General features: G+C 34.5%; 1 protein-coding gene across 1 annotated transcript; it reads right to left on the bottom strand.

Annotated features, from left to right (window-relative positions):
• Positions 1–2,299: 2,299 nt before the first annotated feature.
• On the bottom strand, positions 2,300–9,849 carry LOC112286073 (exocyst complex component SEC6). Its single transcript, XM_024527613.3, has 25 exons — positions 9,306–9,849; positions 8,782–8,820; positions 8,423–8,511; positions 8,068–8,158; positions 7,867–7,956; positions 7,638–7,717; positions 7,426–7,518; positions 7,278–7,304; positions 6,851–6,958; positions 6,626–6,755; positions 6,469–6,513; positions 5,815–5,870; positions 5,563–5,671; positions 5,319–5,459; positions 5,007–5,186; positions 4,792–4,875; positions 4,542–4,628; positions 4,363–4,407; positions 4,119–4,197; positions 3,891–3,960; positions 3,671–3,758; positions 3,412–3,501; positions 3,145–3,261; positions 2,945–3,007; positions 2,300–2,804 (listed from the first exon to the last, which is right to left on the bottom strand). The coding sequence occupies exons 1-25, from the start codon at positions 9,432–9,434 to the stop codon at positions 2,685–2,687; spliced, it is 2,250 nt and encodes a 749-aa protein (XP_024383381.1). The 5' UTR covers positions 9,435–9,849; the 3' UTR covers positions 2,300–2,684.
• Positions 9,850–13,562: the final 3,713 nt, after the last annotated feature.

Genomic DNA, 13,562 nt, shown 5'->3' with positions numbered 1-13,562 from the left:
AAAGGACTTCTATTTGGAGATTGATGCTTCCAACTTTGTATTAGAAGCTGTATTATCATAGATAGAAAAGGATAGAAAGTTCTACCTAGTTTTATTCTATTCTATAAAGTTTTTAGCTATAGAGATCAATTATGAAATTTACAAAAAAGACCTTCTTGCAATTATAGACTCTTTCTAAGAATGGCATCACTTATTGGAAGGTACTACACATCTTATGATTGTATATATAGATCACAAAAATTTGGATTATTTCATATTAGCTTGGTTTTGAATTGTTGCCTAAGTTGTCTCATATAAATCTTCATTTGACAATTGTTTTGTTTGAATAAATTTGAATAAAGAAAGTGTATAATTCATTCTATCTAATGATCTTTAATTTCAAATCATCACAAATATTTTTTTATCATTTTAAAATAATTAATTTCTTTTTAATATCATAATATTTTTAAGAGATGGATACAAAATAAAAAACCACTATTATATTAATTTGATGACTTCATTTCTTTTATTTTTGTGTGTATTTTATATCCACTTTAGTAAGGTAGATAAACCTCAAACAATATTATATTTTTTGCATTTTGATACAAATCATACAATAGATACTTTGATTAAAATTTTAAAGTTACTACCAATTTTGAATCTAAAAAAGTTGTTTAATGAATATTTCTTATTAAGACTAAAACCTACCAAGATTTACTTTGATATAATTTTCTGTAATGTTTAATCATGATACATTTTTTAAATAAATTTTCCTCAATCAAGCTTTTCCTTAACGCTTAGTTTAAATTTAAACAACCTATTAATTTGTTCTAAAGTAACATTCTTGGTCAATATAATATCATAAATCATGTAGTAGAATAAAGTTTAACTTTGACCAAATATAAACATGTTTTGTCTTTTACAAATATAGGTTTTTAATTGTTTTTACATCAACATACAATAATTTATATGTTGCAGATTTTATAAGTCAATGCCATCTCCATGTTGATGTCATGAAATTAATCTAATAATAATATTTACTATTTCTGTTTATATTTCATTTTAAATTTACAGTATCAGCTATATTTCAAAAAATTAATTTTAATAGATATTTTTGTATGTTTATTATATTTTTGAACAACTTGACATGTATTTATTTTTTGTATAAAACATTACAAAAAACAACATTTCATACAAAAAAATACATATTTTAACATTTTGAAATATTAAATCTTTAGAAATCAAAAAGTTTAAATTAATATATTTCCATGCTGAAAAATACTTTAAAATAAGAACATTAATTTGTTGCATTTTCATAGAATAAAATAATAAAACTACCAAATATCAGAATTAATGAGTTTTTATTTTTATTTTTGTACAAATGCATGTGTTTAGAAACTGAAACATGAGTTTTTTTCTAAAAACAAAAAATCAAGTAATACTTTTACATTCAAGAATAATAATGTTTTTCATAAATATATTCACACAAGTAGATAATATTACTTGATTAGCTGATAACAAATACACCTTACATAGTGACTATACTTATCATTCAATGTTGTTAAGATTATGTATGTTAATAATTGTGTTTTTGACACAATCTAAATTTATACGAAATATCTGTACATATGTATATATACTTTTGGGAGTGAAGAGTTTTACTCCTCTTTACGAGAGGCGACAAAATTGCAACATGGGTCATTAGATGACTACAGAATCCCGATTAGCCAGGACACCCCTGGGGATGCACTGGACAAAGGTGGATGAGAAAAGTAAGTCCCCTGCGTTTGCGCATGCATACACTAAAGAGGATCCTGTGAACTAATTTAAAGCATATGTATCAAATGTGAGATCAGACTCTTAAGACAAACAACGAGCACTCTGGTATTGCAAATTACTCAGGAGACTCGACCTCCACATATCCACAGATGAAAGTAACCCTGAGAACCCGCGAGAACGGTAACGCTTCCTCCTCATTATTTTGGAAGAATAAAACCCAAAATCAGATTCACTAAAATCAATATGGAAAGTAGCTTAAAAACACACACATCCTTTCCTCATCGATCTTCATTTGTTAGCATTTGTAGATGAGCGTGGGATCGATTCGCTGGGGCCTTTCGTCTTGATACGAGCTCATAAGGTATTTCGCCCTCATCCTACAGTCCTTACGCAATACAAACTTCAGCTTTAAATTGAAGATTTTAAAATGGTTTGACCAGGGATATGTCCAGTCCATGCCTGCACTACAGCTCCTGAACTTTTGGATCAAGATTGAGTTGGAGACTTGCCTAAAGACTGTCTGAGCAGATAGGTCTATAGGTGAGTGAAACTCTGTCTGAGCAGATATGTGAACTTCTGCAGACAGAAGACATAGATCTTATAATATATTATAAAAGAAAGTAAGATACAAACAAAACAAGTCACCTTTCCTGAATATACTTACATCGAGAGGATTTCAAATCCAGCCTTCTGAAACAATTGGCGCTTTCAACCAGCAACAGATGCTTTACTACATGCTTCCTGATTCATGATGATAAATCACTCGGCCAGACAAAGAACCACGCCCCTTTGATGAGGAGTCCCCCTATTCTGCGTTGGGGCTAAAGACCAAAGTCAACAAAGAGTCACATCGGCCACATGTATGTCTAGTTTAAAAAGAATATTCCCGAGAAACACCTAAGTCATAACACTATTTCCTTCTCTCGTCACTTCCTTCCTGGCCTGTATTTTGCAAGGCAAGTCAGTCGACTGAACACAAGACCCGGCTTAGGAATTTCCCCTTCCTTTAACTTGTCGTTGTGAAGAGATTTGCACTCTCCAACCACCTGCTCCAGAACAAGGTACTTATTAGTCGGGAACATAACTTGACCAGGCTGTGTGAAATCTAATAAGCTTAAGGCCTTCTAATAACTCAATAAATCCAAAAAACTTAACTTTCCAGAAGTTTAGTGGGAAGGTTAATTACTTCTTTGGCGTCTTTCTTTGGGATATCATCTCGCAGTGCTACCAGCTTCTCCACTACTTCCGGCTGCAGTGTTTGAACATCAAAAATCAGAACTCAACTTAATAGTAAAATTTTAATAAAAGGCATCTATACAAAAAAACTCGTCGTTCCAGCCATACGAAATACTCGAACAATCAAAAGTTAGGTCAGTAATATCGTACTGGGCAATCGGGATGATTCTGCAGAAGCTTTGCGTATGCTTCAGTGAATGCATCTACGCTTTCTGCCGAGGCAAGGTCTCTAAGTTCGGCAAGCGGTAGAATACGCTTATCTACCTTCTGCTTCCCAAGAAACCATACATGCATGAATCAATTTCAAAGAACACGTCGCAGAATATAAACCAAGAAATCTAACCAGTACTCATGACCTCATACAAAAATACAAGAAATTGTGGACGTTCAGTTTCGATACAAAACATCAGCACTCACAGCAGGGGTAATTATCTCCCGGAAGAACTCGCCGAGAACTTCTTCATCAACTTCGAGCCTCTTCAAAGTTTCTTCCTTTATGTACTGTTTCTGCATATTTCCGCAGAAAACGTAATTTAACTGACTATGTACTCGGACATTGTACGTACAATCAAAAAATTTGAGACTTTTCTCCGATGAACACTTCAACGCAAAGATCAGACCACGAATCAATACTTCCGCTCGGATCAAGGTGTTAAAGTTTGTATAGATTTCAAACCTGGGTAAGAAGTCGGTCCACATACAACACAATAGTAGTTTCAAGGCATGCTTCAGCAAATCTTTTGTAAGATCTCTCTTCCACATACCTGCAACAAGGAACAAAAAAGGGACTCAGACTTGTTCAAAAGCTATCCTAATATACACAGCGATTGAGTACAGAATAATTCAACCAGCTCAGGTTGTAATTCAAGTTGCTGAGTCAATAGACGAAGACTTACAATTTGACGTCACCAAAGTAGTCAGTGAATGTGGCCACGAGATACTCTGTCACTAAACCTTCGTACCAGTCTGCATGACCACACCATACTGAGTGTCTGGGATGATTACGTTCTAACCGCTTCAAAACACTTCAACATCCCGTAACAAACTTTGTACGCAGCCATTCCAAAAACTACATCAAATCTGAGTTTCTAAGATCAGACTTCGGCATGTATTGACATCCACACCTTTCTGGTAGAGTTTTCCAATTAATTCTTTGACACCAGGGTCCTCAAAAATCACTTGAACGGCCTGCGACAGGGCCTCCTGTGGAGACCAATATAATTTGGGTGAGTGGGCCCTGGCATTAACAAATAAGGGTAGGTTTCACAAAACTTAGATACAACATCAAGGTTCTGCGGACTAAAAGGGTGAACTTGGAAAACACTAGGAGAGTTTTCTTACAAGACGCAATATAATTCATGACCTTACCTTTCCAACCTCAAGGAATCCCTTACAAGTGTCTTCGAAATTGACCTGCACGAGAGAAAACTGTCGGGCATAAACACCTGCGAGTGGTATCATTGAGCATAATATGGCATAGTGCACACAAGAAGAGATCATGAAGCTAGGCCAACGAGTAACAAATATATCCCAAATATACAACCCACCTGGTCGGCGTAATAAGGAGTGAGGGCTTCTAGGACACTGTTGCTGAGCTCTAAAGCCAATTCGTGACACTTGTAATTGCTGTTAACCTGCACAAGTACACAGGGCAGATGCTATTAAAAGATAATGGAAAACAGCCAATCTAACAAGAGCTGACGCAAATCTGACAACCATGCTGATGTATATACATTTTCTGTGACCATTCAGCGAAGAATTCGTCAGACATAAGATGCGACAGGTGTAAAGACATACCATAGCACAAAAAGGCTCCAATCCAACATCTGCTGCTGGTTCTTCAAGCCGCTTACGCTGGGCTGCCTGGAACTCATTCATGATCTGCAACCGGTCTTTGAACTTAATACAAGGGTTGTAATACTTAATCTCATAGTATTTCAAATTCGGACATCCACAATACACAAGGACAACACAAAATATCAAACGCACATAAGATTGAAACGCTAACAAACCTGGATGATAGCAAGAGCAATCCGAAAGAGCATAACATCAGTACTGTTCTCTTGCACAACTTGGACTTGTTCTGTAAGAATCCGAAACAGGTCTACTCCTGCCGGAGTGTAAAGCTTCCCGTCATCACTTCTCTTCGGAGGATTTGTTCTATCTGCTTCCAAAATATTTGTATACCATTTCTGCACACATGTTTCCGGAAACGTCAATAAGTGTACTTTTAAAAAACAAATAAAACGCTATAAAGTGTTCATGTTAAACGACAAATCATGTACTTATCCAACAAAACATTCGCAGGATAATGAGGACTATACCCGCATGGACTTCTGCATCCGGTCTACATAGGCGTCCATGAGTGGATCCATAGCTCCACTTTCAGCACACTGAGCTGCCAATCCTTCCTCAATACCCAGTTGAATCAATTGCTCTTGAAAGTTTACTACCCATCCTGTAACCTGCACAATGGGAAGAGTCGCACAGTCAGCAAACGGTGGATTGATGCAATGAGCTGGGAAGAACATCCACTGAGAGATAAAATGAAGATTTCGAGTACTTTACCTTCAAGATGTCAAGGTTGGATAACTCGTTAGATCTGTCTCCGAGCCTCCGTAACATTTGGATAAAACGCTCTGTGTATAAATGTACACAGTACTTGAAAATCTCATATCTGCACGTGGCCATTCTTTTTTGTAAGACACAATAGTTTAATTTAAGCTGATTATTGGGGAACGATGCATCTGGCGGAATTTAAAAATACAGATAGGAGTTTAAATCAAAGAAAGGCATAGTCGATTGTTAAATGAAGGTTACCGTGGGGGGAAACATGGGGCCACATAGTCAAAAATGTCGAGGAGTTCTTGCGCAATCTGCAATTACAAAATTTAAAGAAAGTATAAGAATTTCGTTTAGAGCAACGAAGACCTGATAGATGAGAATTTTCATTCCAACCACGCAGATATCAAACTATCTTAACCTACCCCACATAATAAGACAGAAACATAATCTATCGGCAGTTCATACACAGAACAGCCACCTGTGAGGACCTCTTCCTTAACAATGGCAGAATGAGCTAGACCACATTTTGTACTTCAAGAACGTGAAAATTTCTAGATTAGAAAAATCACCATTTAACGACGACCTAAGCCTACAGCATACACCCAACAACTGATCAGCCCTGTCAACAGCAACACAAATACTAATCAACTGAAGTAGCACATAGGTCCAGACTATTTTGAAACACAAGATTGGCATTGTTGATCTTAGTGCATGATGCATTCCTTCTGGTTCGTACCCGAATAATGAAATGTCGAAAAACTAAGATGAAATCCAATTCTTTAACATCACGTTATGAGCATGATCTAAACTTCTCTAATGAATAACATAAGCACATAACTCTTTACTGTAAATTCCTGAAATTAAGGCAAAACAGGTGTAAAAAGTCAGTGCGATGTAGGAGAGACTCACCGCACTCGCTTCTTCCAGAGCAGCTTTCAAGTCTTCCATAACAAGCTGCACAGACATAAAGGTATAAGAGAAACTCTTCGTAATGAGATCATTATCTTCATATGAAAAAAATAACAGCAGATGAGAGTCATTAACAAAAGTACAAAGATTTTCTCACCGTGCTTAGCAAGACATCAAATCTCGCCTCAATTGTCTTTCTAATCTCGTCATAGCAACGATCCTTATATCCAAGTCCACCAACTCTGGGTTTGCTTTGTTCCTCTGGAGGTTGAGAGAGATTCTGTGACCTAAAAACATAAGATAAGAAAGATGCATTGTCAGAAGGACAATCGACGTGTGAAGTAAGAATTCCAAGAACCAAGTCAGGGGTATTTCTCCTTACTTGCGAATAGCTCTGGGTGCGGGGAGGTTGGACATCGGTCCAGCACCCTCTGCTTCAGCCGCTTCCTCGGCTTGCTGTTGGTCCAAGATTTCCTGCATCTCCACTACCCTGAAACAGGAGAACCAACAAAAAATATAAAAAATATGGCACACACGATATACCTCTGCACATCCTTGAGCCTGGTTAATGTTCATACTAGATACATATCTTAAATGCTTATTCACAGATAAGTATCAAAAATCAAATACAACACAGAAAATCACACCTCCTTTCCATTTAAAGAACTTACGCACATCATTCCCATTGGATGCATAGGCCGACAAAACTAGGTGCTTCCATGACAAACGTTGGGAATAAAATAAAATCTAAAGAAAAACTCACATAGAACACAATTGAAATAAATAGAAACACTTCTATGGCATCATACCTTAATGCCCGTACCAGGGTTTGAGGACTGCACAAAACAAAACAAAATTAGTGAGGTAAGTGTTGGCAAGAAGGTAAAAAAAGGAAGTTGCAAGGAACATCTCTATTTATGAAGAATAAAAATACAGTTAACGACATTCAGTGTGTACCTATCTTTGGCGAGGTGGAAAAAATTTCCAATGTGGCTCCAAAGAGTCTGCTCAAACTTAGCTCGGGTATTGCTCACATCTTCAAAATACTCTCTGAAGGAGGAAAAGTCAATGATATCGGATTAGTGTCGGGCCAAACATACCACAGTGGATGTTTATTCGTGTGCATGGTTAGCAAAATGCACGTGTAAGCAAAATCTGCGCTCACTCACGTCAACTTTCCAGCTTCTTCTTTTCGTGTCGACACTGTGGCTAGTGCGAACCTCCTCTTCTGCTCAAGTGCTGTTAGTGCCTGCAGCACAAAGACAACAAGGGTGTAAGCCCAATTTTGGGACCAACCCTATGAGAATATATGAAACGCATTTAAACAACATTTTACACATTGTTCTATTCACCAAAGTCTCCAAGGAGCTGAGCAAGATTATTATTTTGATCAATTACCTCAAAAGTCCGTAACAGCTCCCGCTCATCTGAAAGTGAGGCCCTTGCTTCCGCAGCTTCCGTGGAAATAGACATCATGCCTTCAACATCCTGTACAAACGAGACAGCCATGAGGTTTCGATTGTACAAGAGTGTTCTACATTTCAACTACAACTGCACAGGATTAGGTAAGAGACTCGATTGTTGGAATAGTGTCAGTACCTTCAAGGTTGTATTCAAATTATTTCGAGCGTTGCTGAGAAGCTTTATTTGATCGTGGTGCTCAATCAGCGTCTGACATTCTCGGCACAACCTGTCTTTCAAAAAATGGCACATACCACATGGAAAACAGTTATTTCTTTCCCGTGAAGAATCACTAATAAGACTCAAATCAAGAATTAAAGGTGACCCATAAGTGCCCATACCGATTTCATTTAACACATGAAATAGGAGAAATGTAAATTTCGCTACTAAAGGTTGGCGTAGTCTACTTCAACACGGGATTGTAAGCTACGTTCCCATCAACATTTTCCCACCCACAGTGACAAAGTTCTTTAAATTACCACAGTGAACGCACCTGTCAATGAGTTCAAAATTCTCACGAAGAGTTCCGATCTTGGATTGCGAGTCAGCAAGTGCATCGATACCAGCCCTAGCTTGCTCTACCTGTTCCATACAGTTCCTCGTATTCTAAGTTAAGAGATCCAAGAACGGATGCATGGCTGCTAAGGTATAGGAGCACGATACGCTACAGTCTTCAGTTTATTATACCAATGAAAGGGTTCACAGCATATATCACGCTGTTAAACTTCGATAAAGTAATAACTCGTAAGTGTCTAGAATCAATGAGATTACTGAAAGAAGGAGAATAAGAACGAGAAAGCAAGAACAAGCAACCACTTGAATTAACAAGCGAGACGCAGAGTCCAGACTGACCTGTGACATGACACTGCTGCTGAGCTGAGCATCATTGTGCTGCACAGAGCCAGAACACCAATTGGCACCACCACGCCCATTCAGGAGATTCTCGTGATATAAACATTGTGATTCGCTTGATTGTGATGACTCCAAAAAGGCAATCAGATAAATTGATGCAACACATGTAAACAAAAATCCAAGTCCAATATACACTAAGTGTCGTCGCTCGGCCTTGAAATTTAAGCTGTAACAGCACACAGATAACGTGGCTTCGGTAACATTGTCTAATTCAGCACTCCAAATTCCGCCTGCCAATGCATTGACTTCTTTTGCAGCGATGACGGCAAAAACTCGGTAACTCCGCGTAGAGGAAGGCATACTGAGTATGCAAGCGAACAAGAAAATGACGGATCATGAAGCTAGTGCTATCTCAAGATACCCGACCCTCAAAACTATTGGAATCCCGGTTCTCACTTCATTTGAACAAACGATACCAACAGCAACGAAGATGCAACCAATCACATTGCGAAAGTTCACGGCACCTGTTGCCGCAAGGCGTAGTCAGATCTGATGCTGTTCACAGAAGCCAACGAATCAGGGAGAGGCAACAGCTTAGCGACCTCGCGGACGGCCGCTTCCTTGGCCTCGATGCCAGCATCATGCATCATCATGATGCTCCGAACTGCTCACACACCCACCACTCCCTCCACGAACAATGTCACCTCCCGACCTCAAAAACCCTAACCACGCCCTGCTCTCGCAAGCATCACCTCCTCCCACAAAACCACCCCCTGGCCACAAACCCAACTCGTAAAATACTCATGCACTCGAGCTCAGCCCCGACATCACTCTTCCACCGCGTCGCCCCGATCAAATTTCCAACGCATCGCTCCCCGCAAGTTTGCAAGCTTCGGCGTGAGCACGAAGGCATGGACGAGGTGATTGATAGCTCCAGCTCAGAATAGTTTGCACCGAGAGAGAGAAAATGACGAAGCAGGGGGCACAGATCGATGATTAGCGTTCAAGGAGATTGAGACGTTGCGATCGAATTTTTCACATGGGCCCTTCTCGATTGAGGGCGTCAAAACGACCCGTCGCACAATTCAGGCTTTTTCCCGCACGCGGTGAAAAACACATACCCCCGCACCCTAAAAGCGGTATGACCTGTCACCGTGGGATCCTTGGATGATTTGAATTTTCCTGTGCGGGATTGTGAATCCCAAGACGGAGTACCTCGTATTTGTAGTGGCGTTTAGTTTTGGTTGATGACGTGGACTGTGTTAGCGAATTTAGTATGGAGTTCAAATCCGTGAAACAGTACCTGTAGGTGTGCGCCTTCTTTTATTTTCAATTTTTTTTGAATAATAAAATAAATAAATGGGATTATTAAATAGACCCAAGTTTTTATTAAATTGACCTACCTATGATGAAGAATATGATAATTATGATGAATGTGGTTGGATTTCATTGATTTTAGATCTAATAGTGGAGAAATGAATCTAGAGGTCATTTTGTTTTTTTCATGATGCTTAGGATGGGTGGGTCAATTTAGTAAACACTTGGATCTATTTAACATTCCCCTACACAAAAGCTATGTGTAAATAAGTACATAAGAATGTTTTGACTTTAAAACTAATTCTTTTTGTGCAAAACATGTAAAAGATTCATAAAATATAACACATATTAAAAGTTGGTGCTAGGAATAGCAGATTTTGTAATACATGATGTGAAAGAAAGCATTTAGTATATGTTTTTATAAACTAGATAATCTTAATGGACAAGAATAAGATAGTGGATAAGAATAAGTATGTACATAGATGGGTCCTAGACTATTTTACATGTAACATTGCTGGATTTTGAAAACATAAAATTTTATATTTAATTTTTCAAAAGAAAAAAAAAGTGAAGAAAGCTTACATTTCTATTTACAACAATCTCAAGTATTTTATTTCATGGTTATGAAAGTATTTGTAGTTTAAATATTGAAAGCTTAGAACAGTTCATATTATTTACATTGCTCACAATTAATAGAATCCAAGACATTTTTGTAGAAGTTAGGTACTTCATCCACTCATAAGGATGTGGAAATTACTACAAGTAGAATCTAAATGCCAATTTCATTATCTTAATTTATCAAAACTCTCATAAAAACTTTGAATAATATGTAGAAGAAGGTGTTTTTTTTTTTTTGTAGTTCAGTTCGTAGTATAGAGTAGCTTCTTGCTTTCTTCCCCTCTCCTTTGGATATTCTCTTTTTTCTCTTTTTCTCTTTTTTTATTTACTTGTTTATATGTATAGAAAGATACTTGTTATTTCATATTTTTTGTAAACCTAAGATTTTTCTACAAATGAGTATTAATATTCAGATATGTATTGTATAATGTTAATAAATATAAATACATATATATATATATATATATATATATATATAAATTGATTATGTAAATAATAATTATAATAATAATTTTTTTTTGTACAAAGACTCAGCAAAGGAATAAAAGTAATATTGGTAGGTAGTAATAAAATGCAGCAATTAGTTACAAGAAGTAATTTATAGTGATGTATGTTTTGATTCACAATGTTTTTTTTTATTATTATTATTTTGAAAGTATTTAATATATCATGACAAATGCTAGCAAAGTGAATATAAATATTAATATGGCTTCATAGACAAATTATTGTCATTTCTAAAAATTTGGCATTTTCTTCTAAAAAATACATTGCAAATTTGTATTCACAATTATATATTGCAAGTATACAACAAATGACAATAGAGTTATCAATAAAAAGTAATGTTATGCATTTTTAGTAGATAAAAAGCCGTTTGTTTTATCTTCTTAATAATTACATAGTTGTATAAGGTTTGTGGGTCTATGTTTTGTAAAATTTAGCAACAATTAATATATTTTTGATGTTATATTAAACAAGTAATAAGATTTTTAAAATAGTTGTATTTAAAATTATAGATCCTCAAAAATAACATGGATAATACAAGTCTATATTTGTGTAATAATTTAAGCCAAAAATTATAATAAAAATATAATAAAATATTAGATAATTAATTTGTAAAATTTGGATGTATAATAAATAAAAATTAGACTTCATAAATATATTTATATATTACATCTTACACTTTGTTAATAAAATTTAAACCACATTAGATTCTTTTCATTATTTAGACTCATTTTTATTAAAAGTTCTTTGAGATGTTAGCAAGTAGGTTGCACACCACTTTAATTCGCATAATTATATTTTCATTTCTAATCTAAACCTTGCTTCTTTACTACTACAATAACCACTCATTTTTTTACCATTGTATACCACTTAATTAAACTTTGTCTAAAAGTCTTTAGAATTATGTACTTAATATAAAAAAAAAATAATACAAAATTATTGATAGTTATGTCAGAATGAATTCTTAGAAATAATAAATATAAATTATATATTCTCCTATCATAATAAACATCCTTTAATATTAATCATTCTAATATGATATAATAATGTTATTTTCTTAATAATCATTATTCTTTAAAATCCTTACAAATTATAGTCTAATATCAAAGACATTAATATTGACATCAGTAATAAGAAATATAAGAAGAGCTATGTAGAAGTAAAAGTAAATAAATTTGGTAATATCTTGTAAAGTAGTTTTTTACAAGCTTTGTAGATGTAAATTTGACTTTATAAGTGTTTGTAGGTAATTAATACATTGATTACTTATTCAATAAATTTACTTTATATTGCATATGTTGACTACTTATTTTGTAAATTGGCCTTGTATCATACATGTTGGAAACTTGATTTATAAGTTAGATACACATCTTGCAAATTGGACATGTGTTGGATGACTTATAGAATGTTGCTATATAGTTTTTTATTTAGATAATATATATGGAAGTAAAAGTGAGACCTTCTTCACTCTTATTAATGTCTTTTATATTAATAATCTCTAATTTTATTTTATTTAGCAATCAAATTATAATTTCTATCTTATGTCTATCATTGATTTGTATATTTTCTTTCTTTGAGTATTGTAAGAGTATATTGACTCTTTAGAATTTTATTATGATTCATGTCTTTGATACCTACATTCCTTAATCCATCATTTTTTTCTTCAAATTTATTTTTAAGAACTTGAAGAATTAGTTGTACAAAAAGTGGTATTACAAGTGATACTTAAAAAGAAATCTTAACTTGATATAATTCAATATACAGTCTAAGAACTTATCTTCTAAGTCCTTCTTTTTTGTATATATATATATATATATATATAGTCAATCTTTAATGCTCAAACTAAGGTCCATATTTAACTAATATTTAGATCTATAGAATTGAATAGTACATTGCAAGTTACTAAGACTATAAAAAAGAAAGATATAAAGAAGATTATATTTAAAAAATCTAAAAAAAAATTGTAATATTTCAATTAATTCAATGAAAATATTAATATTTCAATTTCATAATTTTTTTGATTCTTAAGACTGATCTTCTATCCAAAAAATATTGAATAAGTATATTTATAGTTTTATTAATAGTAATTATATTTTAATATCCTATCAAGCATTAGCAATACAAGTATTAAGAATATTATTAAGCTTCTATATAAATCATATCTATGCATCCAACCTTGTTACTTTATTCAAAAAAGTTATATTTATATTTGCAAAATATATTAAGATTTAATGGTGTATTTTTATGGAATGCACCAAAATAATATTAATTTTGTGTAAGCATTGATTTGACAACATTTATATTCTTTTAATTACGGTGTTCATTGAATAGGTAAGTAAAGATTT

This window comes from Physcomitrium patens, chromosome 8, assembly GCF_059467195.1.
Source record: "Physcomitrium patens ecotype Gransden chromosome 8, ASM5946719v1, whole genome shotgun sequence".
Taxonomy (NCBI): domain Eukaryota; kingdom Viridiplantae; phylum Streptophyta; class Bryopsida; order Funariales; family Funariaceae; genus Physcomitrium; species Physcomitrium patens.
The sequence above is the reverse complement of the archived record's forward strand: the minus strand, read 5'-3'. Positions and strand labels throughout refer to the sequence as shown.